General features: G+C 44.2%; 1 protein-coding gene across 1 annotated transcript; it reads right to left on the bottom strand.

Moving 5' to 3' along the window:
• Positions 1 to 1,353: 1,353 nt before the first annotated feature.
• LOC118356085 (heterogeneous nuclear ribonucleoprotein K-like) lies at positions 1,354 to 3,310 on the bottom strand. Its single transcript, XM_035722894.1, has one exon. It carries the CDS (start codon positions 3,208 to 3,210, stop codon positions 1,819 to 1,821), a length of 1,392 nt encoding a protein of 463 aa, XP_035578787.1. The 5' UTR covers positions 3,211 to 3,310; the 3' UTR covers positions 1,354 to 1,818.
• Positions 3,311 to 8,352: the final 5,042 nt, after the last annotated feature.

The following is an 8,352-nucleotide window of genomic DNA, read 5'->3' as shown; positions in this document are numbered from 1 at the left end:
CGATTGTAAAGGCTTTATATGGATCAACCGATTTAATCGTTGCAACTCTCTAAGTTAGGTGTTCTCATTAGTTCCCACTTGACATTGAGGAAAATGGAGGCGCTAGGAGATTAAATACCTGCCCTCGCAATACAACTAGATCGGAGAGAAATCAAGATTGGGGCCTTGACATTCCTGCTGCAGCATCTGCGCTCCCGGCCACCTCCGCTGGCCCGCGGGGGGACCCCGAGAGCCCGGCCGTCCGCTGCCACGGTGGAGCAGAGAGCCTCCAGCCCAGCAGCTGCTGAGCCATCGCCAAGCCTCAGTGTTGGTGATCCCCTAGTCAGCTATCTGCTGGGAGAGCCCGGATGCTCAGCAGGTAGGGGGCGGGCCCGGAGCGCAGAGCGCTGACCAGGCTGCTAGGGAGGTGCAGAGGCAAGAGGAGCATCTCCGGGCTCCTGGGGAAGCAGGATGCACAGGCTGGGAGAAGCAAAGGCAAGTCACTATCTGCTCTGAGGGACAAACGGCTTGAGACCCAAAGTCCAAACTCCGGAGTAAAAGCACGCAGGCCGCGCACTCTGCGGCTTCTGGCAACCTCCCCGTCCCCGGGTGCTGCCGGAGACTGAGAAGAACTTGTTTCCCTGTGACCCAGCTTCTTCTCACGTCAACCCTACTTCAACCCTACCGGCAGAGCCCAACACCCCTCTTCCCTGCTTGGGTACGAATCCGAACGTCAGATGCCAGGCCTTCTGTTTCTGAGAGCACAGGGCTGCACGTTCAAATGTCCACATGGGCCGCGCAGGTCACACACACAACTAACAGAGGTAAAATTCAGTCGTGAGCGAGGCAGCCTGCCTCAGCCTGAGGAGCACACATTTGGCCTAAAGCCTTTCCGGGTTAAGACAGTTAAAAAAAAAAAAAAGCGTTGTGCAGAGCAGGCAAACCCTTCTGGGTCCATCACTGCAGGCTCTTAGCTCCCATGGGGAAGGAGCGATGGGAGTGGACCCCGAATTTCTCCTCTCCTGTGAGTTTCTGTGTAGTAAGGAAGCAGCAGAACGGCGCATGCGCACTGTAAGGCACGCACAGATGCTGAAGCCAAGGGCGTGGTCTTGACCCCAGCTCTACTATTTACTGTCTCTGTGACTCTGGACAAGTTATATGCCTCCTTCTGCCTCGGTTTCTTCATCTGTAAGATGGGGAGAATGGTAAGTACTGCTTCATGAGCGCTACCGTATGAACTAAATGAGTTACATGTAAAGTGCTTAGAACACTGTCTGGTATATACATTTAGTGCCAGGTAAGTGTTAGCAATTCTTTCTACAGTACACGTTTCACACGTTCTGGATGCTGCGCACATTTAGTGATAATCTATAGTTCTTTTTTTTTTTTAGGTTCACTAAATTTATTTTAAAAATCATGAAACGTTTCTTACAAAAGAGCATTACATTCTGCACACTGCTCTGAATAGATGCCAGGGACAAATGGACTATTGTTACTTTTCCTCCCTGTCCCACCCCCCCCCAAAATGTTACAGTGACCACAAAGCAAAGTGTTCACAATAATTACATGGGGGGAATTTTTTCTTTTAAACCACCAACAATGAACAAAAATTAAAATTCACTCACTTTACTGCTGTTTCAAAATTTCAATGTTAGTTTTTGCACGCCCTTCCCCCCCCACCCTGTTTGTAAGGAACTAAAACATTACATCTGGTGAACAGCAAAGATTTCACTACACCTCAAATGCAGAACACCTATGAAGCAGAGGAATGTTGGCTTTTTAAACAGAAGCAGATAAAAAAAAAAAAAGATGCAGGACTCCTTCAGTTCTTCACTAGTCTTAGAAAAACTTTCCAGAATACTGCTTCACACTGTTCTGCAGCAAATACTGTGCATTCTGTATCTGGTCCTGTGTTCCTGTAATGGTAATGATCCGATCTTCAGACCCTTCTAGAGGCTCGTCAATTTTGATCGAAGCTCCTGACTCATGACGGATTTGTTTAATCCGCTGACCACCTTTGCCAATAATAGATCCAGCCAAATCTTTGGGAATAGTTACTCGTGTAGTAATAATAGGTCCACCAAGATCACCATATGAGCCACGACCCCCTGCATAGGAATAATCATATCCGGAGCCACCCTGTGGTTCATAAGCCATCTGCCATTCTGATGGGCTCCATGTATCTATTGCAGAGTCCCAAGTTTCATCAGCACTGAAACCAACCATGCCATCATAGCGGTCTCCAGGTCTTCCTCTTCTGTCATAGGCCATTAGATCTCCTCCTCTAGGTGGTGGTGGTGGAGGAAGAGGAAGATTCCAAGCTCTGCTACCACCCCGGCCACCTCGTCCAGGAGGAGGTGGAGGAGGTCCCCGACGAGGGCTCATATCATCATAATCTCTTCTAGATGGAGGCATAGGACGCCCACCCCGACCAGGAGGCATTCTGTTAAAGCCACCTCTTCCCCGCATGGGAAATCCCACAGGACGTCCACGGCAGTCATCAAACATCATTGTAAAACCACCATAATCGTAGGTTTCATCATAAAAATTGGGATCATAAGGCTGTGCACGTCCTTTGATGGGAGACTCTGATATAAGATCAAGGATGATCTTGATGCACTCTACAACCCTATCAGGTTTTCCTCCAATAAGAACGACTCTGTCAGTGGAATGAGGACAGCATTCCTGGAAAAGCTTGATTGTTGTCTGTGTGTTCTCTCGAAGTTCTTTGATTTTAGCACCTTTGACCCCAATAATTCCTCCTGCCAGACTCTGATGAATGAACAGTCTCAACTCGCAGTCAAAGTCACTTCCTTTATAGTGTTGGTAATTTAAGCATTCCACAGCATCAGATTCGAGCGGGAGCTGGCTGGTTGCTGTGGGTGATGGCAACTGCAGGCCCTCTTCCAAGGTAGGGATGATTTTCTTCAGAATTTCTCCAATTGTTTCAATATCAGCACTGATACTCAATATGCGCTCAGGGCCACTGCTGTCTGGGACTGAAACACTGGCATTGTAGTCTGTACGGAGAGCCTTAATATTCTTGCCTCCTTTTCCAATCACTGCCCCAGCATTCTTGCTCTGAAGCAAAATGCGTACTTCAACCATCTCATCAGTGTTTCTAGATCTTTTAAAAGCTTGTTCCTCTTCCATATCTTCTGCAGGGCATTTACCAAATTCACCATTGGTTTCGGTTTTGGGGAAGGTTTCCTCTGGCTGTTCAGTTTCCATTTTCTTGTATTAAATGGATACACCAATCTATAGGCCGCAAGAAAGAGGGACATAGGCAAGACGTCGAGGTTGCTGCAGCAGAGAAACAGAGGATAATGGCGTCTGCCTAATCTACAGTTCTTTATGCAGAGTGACAGAACGAAGGTAATCAAGAGTTGGATTTGTGGCAATATCTCTAGCTTCCTGGTTTCCTAGAGTCCACTGTTATATCTCTACTTATAATCAATAGTAACAAATAATTGGTAATGCTGTGAGTATTATTTGTTATATAATACCATATATTAATAATAATAAAATAAATTAAAAGCAAGCGTGGTAATACATTACACATAGTACTTTCCGTGAGTTGGGCAGCATACTAAATGTTTTCTGTATGTGTTGCCTCAATCTTCACACTAATCCTACGTGACAAGAGTTATTACTACCTCCATTTCACAGATGAAGTTACTGAGGTTTTGAGAAGTTCAATAATTTGCCCAGTTTTTAAAAAGCACCCCCAAAATGTGCTGCCTAAGATTCAATATAATCCTATGCCAATGTCTGTGAATCTTAGGAACAAGAAGTGCTGGGGATAAGGACCATACTCTAAAAGGAAACTTGTCTGGTGATTGTTTCCAGGTAATGACCTGTTTGCCTAGGGAGACACCTGTTTAGAACAAAAGGTAGCAGAGAAACTTAAGGCTAAGAATGGGCATTTTATTTTAATTTACATTATTTTTTAAAAAAGATTTATTTATTAATGTGAGAGAGGAAGCGAGAGGAGGAGCAGAGGGAGAGGGAGAGAAAGAATCCTAAGCAGACTCCCCGCTGAGTGTGGAGACTGCCGTAGGGCTTGATCTCATGACCCCGAGATCAAGACCTGAGCCAAAACCAAGAGCCGGACACTTAACCGACTATGCCACCCAAGTGCCCTGAGAATGTACATTTTATTTATTTTATTTTTTTTAACATTTTATTTATTAATTTTGACAGAGAGACACAGCGAGAGAGGGAACACAAGCAGGGGGAGTGGGAGAGGGAGAAGCAGGCTTCCCACTGAGCAGGGAGCCCGATGCAGGGCTCAATCCCAGGACCCTGGCATCATGACCTGAGCCGAAGCCAGACGCGTAACGACTGAGCCCCGCAGGCACCCCAAGAATGTACATTCCTACAAATCACATGCAGGAACAGTCTGAATGTACATTTGAAACTTCTACATAGCATTTGGCCATTATTATGAAGTTTCTGGTTGCTCCAGATCCTTTTTAAAACAAGGCATTATGTAACTAAATAGATAGTGATGTCACCTTCTTTTTCTTGAACAATCCTCCACAGCAAAACTATGAGCTAGGGATTATGATCCCCATTTTACAAATGGGAAAACTGAGACTGGGAAGGAGATTAGGTGACTTGCCCACGTTAAGTGCAGGGCCAGGACTCAAACCTACATACATCTCACTAATTTCCATCCAGCAGCCTTTCCCTACACTGTGCTGCCTAAACGAGTTCACGTCTCTGGTCTCTGCCAGCAGAGTGAGTGAAGCCACTATACCCACCACACAGGGGAATCAGAGTATCCCCTTATGCTTCGAGTGGAGAGGTAGGACACACCCTGTCTCAGGGGCAATGAGTTAATGATACAAGAAATGTCCCAAAGCAGTTCAGGTGGAAATAAAGGGAAAGCAGTTCCCAAATGTCAAGGGGGAAGTCAGATTCTGTGCGTATCAAAGAGATTTGTGCACAGAATATATGGAGGATGCTGACCCAGTAGAGGAAGCCAAAGAGGAGAGAGGAGGCTGCCCTGCTCAACCCCACCACCCCATCCAGCACCAGCTGAACTCTCAAGCGCAGAATCGTGTATTCTCACAAAACTCCATTCTTTTTCCTCTTCTCTAGTTGCATGTGCATTTCATTGTGATTTTAATTAAGGGCTGGGTAATTCACACCCTGCAACTCTGCTCTCCAGCATGCTCATCACTTTCATTTGTATAGCTGCCTACTTCCCTAAATACTTCTAGCCAACAGGCAGGATGGGGATATTGGGGGCTGGTGTACCTATCACCTTCCTCTTCTTCCTACTGCAGCACCACCCCCATCTCAATTCCAAAGGCCCAGCAGTCTGCATGGGAGTAGAACAGCTCCATTTTTCTCCAATATTAATAATTATGACATTAGAAGGGTGATCTGCTGCAATTCAGCCTTTCTATTTGCAGGCTGGTGGCTGCATATCAATGGCATGATTAGGCAAATGAAATCAGATTGGCACTGTTATGAAATATTTACATGGCCAGAATGCATATGCTTCAATCTCATTGTTCCCATTATTAAGCCATTTTATAATCTCATAACATTTAGACTCACACTTTGCATTTCTAATTAACTTGAGGAGTGACTTCGCTGGGAATTAATTGCAACTTGTGCATTCTTATACACACAAACTCCCTGAGAAACAAACTCTGGTTGGCAATCATGCAATTCACCCCTAAGATGGACCCTAGGCTGACTTCTGTTCGAAACCATTTTTTTCCGTCAGTTGGGAAAAGTGGCTGGGGACATTGGTTTTCATTAAAATTTGGCTACAAATCACATGCAGGAACAGTCTGAGAGCAAGAGTCCCTTTGGAGGGATTAGTTTCTACCTGAATAGCCTTTCACAAAGAAGCAGTTTGATGCGGGGCAGTGGTTTTCAGATTTTGTAGATCAATAACATCCCTAAAATAATAATAGTAATAGTAATAATAATAATAATGATAATAAAGATAATAAAAGATTTGGGATAGCTAAAGAGCTGTTATATTGAGCTGTTATATAGCCTTTATTTAAAATCGCTTCAGGATAAAAATGTGGTGCCTCTCTCACACTTGATCAGTTAGCATTTGGAAATCTCCAGTAAAAAGTCCATGCCTGGCAAGTGGCTACTATGGGCACTTTAATGATCTTCATCTCCTACAAACACCAGAGTTTTGTTAATATGCACTCTTGGTGTCAGAAATGGTTTTTTACTGGTGGAATGAGTGGTGTTCATGATATGTGGATTGGTTAGAAATATCGATCAGCCACTTTCTCTCATGAATGTACAGGGAGTGCCCTATAAGCATGCCCGGTAGCCTACACCCTTTGGAACACTGCCTAGGCCTAGAAATTTCCCTGGGCACATTTTAGGAAACTTATGCAAGATCTGGTTGCCTGGCTCTGATTAAGAATTGATATGAATCTACTGTGAGTGAACCTTGCTTATAAGATGCTTGTTGGAGTGAGGGTTCTCAGCTGGGGGCAATTTTGCCCCTCCCCACCCTGGGAGTGAGGAGGATGAGGGGAGGTAGCAATGTCTGGAGATGTTTTTGGTTGTCACAGTTGTGTGTGTGTGTGTGTGTGTGTGTGTGTGTGTGTGTGTGTGTGTGTTGGGGTGTGTTGCTACTGGCATCTAGCGGATATTGGCCAGAGATGTTACAGGACATCCTACAATACCCAGGACAGCCCCATCCCCCAAGAATGACCCAACTTTGAATGTGAACAATGGCAAGAAATCCTAGAAAAGGACAGAGAGCTTCAACTTCACTGAGCTCACAGAACAGGCTGTATGCTGTTATGTCTAATGGCTAATGTTTGCATGTGTGACAAAATTTAGTCTGTGTCTCTCTTTGTAATATACACCCTGATGGTGAAGTTATGGAAGAAAAATCCTAGATCTTTTTTTTATGTCAACCATTGGAGGTGACCAGTATCTATCAAAAAAGAACCCAGTAACTATGCACGACCACGTTGTCTTAGGGCAGTTTGAAACAGTAGTGTAGATTCTCAGTCTTTTATTTTGGAAACTTTAAATTTTGTTAATTCCTTACTTTAAAAAGAAACAATGACGATCTATTATTACCATGACAGAATAACAGAATAAAAAGCTTCAATACACCAAAGACATCATCAGGAACAATCCTTTAAATAAAATATGTTTCACTTTAAAAAAAATCCTCAATTGCACTACTGGGTATTTACCACAAAGATATAAATGTAGAGATCCGAAGGGGTATGTGCACCCCAATGTTTATAGCAGCAATGTCCACAATAGCCAAACTGTGGAAAGAGCCAAGATGCCCATCGACAGATGAATGGATAAAGAAGAAGTGGTATATATACACAATGGAATATCATGCAGCCATCAAGAGGAATGAGATCTTGCCATTTGCAACGACGTGGGTGGAACTGGAGGGTGTTATGCTGAGTGAAATAAGTCAATCAGGGAAAGACATGTATCATGACCTCACTGATATGAGGAATTCTTAATCTCAGGAAACAAACTGAGTGTTGCTGGAGTGGTGGCGGGGGGAGGGATGGGGTGGCTGGGTGATAGACATTGGGGAGCGTATGTGCTATGGTGAGCACTGTGAATTGTACAAGACTGATGAATCACGGATCTGTACTTCTGAAACAAATAATGCAACATATGTTAAGAAAAAAGAAAAAGAAGAAGATAGCAGGAGGGGAAGAATGAAGGGGAGTAAGTCGGAGGGGGAGACGAACGATGAGAGACGATGGACTCTGAAAAACAAACTGAGGGTTCTAGAGGGGAGGGGGTGGGGGGATGGGTTAGCCTGGTGATGGGTATTAAAGAGGGCACGTTCTGCGTGGAGCACTGGGTGTTATGCACAAACAATGAATCATGGAACACTACATCAAGAACTAATGATGTAATGTATGGTGATTAACATAACAATAAAAAATAAAAAAATCCTCATTTTTCTCATCATCTTAGGATTTGCTCCACTTTCCCCTTAGACTGGCAAGAACATGCCCAATTTAGAAGCAAATGTTGCTCTTATTGTCTTTAGAGGGATCTAGGCACTAGCCTAGAAGGGGAAACATCTCAGACAGCTGAGAAAACCTTCAGACAGCCCCTGGGACAACTTTCAAGACCCTTCCTCTCTCACTGTGTCTCTCTCTGTCAAATAAATAAGTAAAATCTTAAAAAAATAAATTGAAAAAAAAACCCTTCCTTCATGCTGCCAGAAAATCACATATTGTGCAAGGTTCTCTATTAGCAATGACCACTAGCACCATGAGGAGCATTACTCCCATTTTACAGAAGATAGGCTTTCATGATTTGCCCGAGGTCATATAGCTAACCTATGTTTTCCAGCACCTGAGCCTAGATCTCTCTGCCTTTAAA

This window comes from Zalophus californianus, chromosome 11, assembly GCF_009762305.2.
Source record: "Zalophus californianus isolate mZalCal1 chromosome 11, mZalCal1.pri.v2, whole genome shotgun sequence".
Classification (NCBI taxonomy): domain Eukaryota; kingdom Metazoa; phylum Chordata; class Mammalia; order Carnivora; family Otariidae; genus Zalophus; species Zalophus californianus.
The sequence above is the reverse complement of the archived record's forward strand: the minus strand, read 5'-3'. Positions and strand labels throughout refer to the sequence as shown.

Bases quoted from the DNA above. Each gene is read 5' to 3' on its own strand.
- LOC118356085 (XM_035722894.1), bottom strand. From the start codon at position 3,210: ATGGAAACTGAACAGCCAGAGGAAACCTTCCCCAAAACCGAAACCAAT.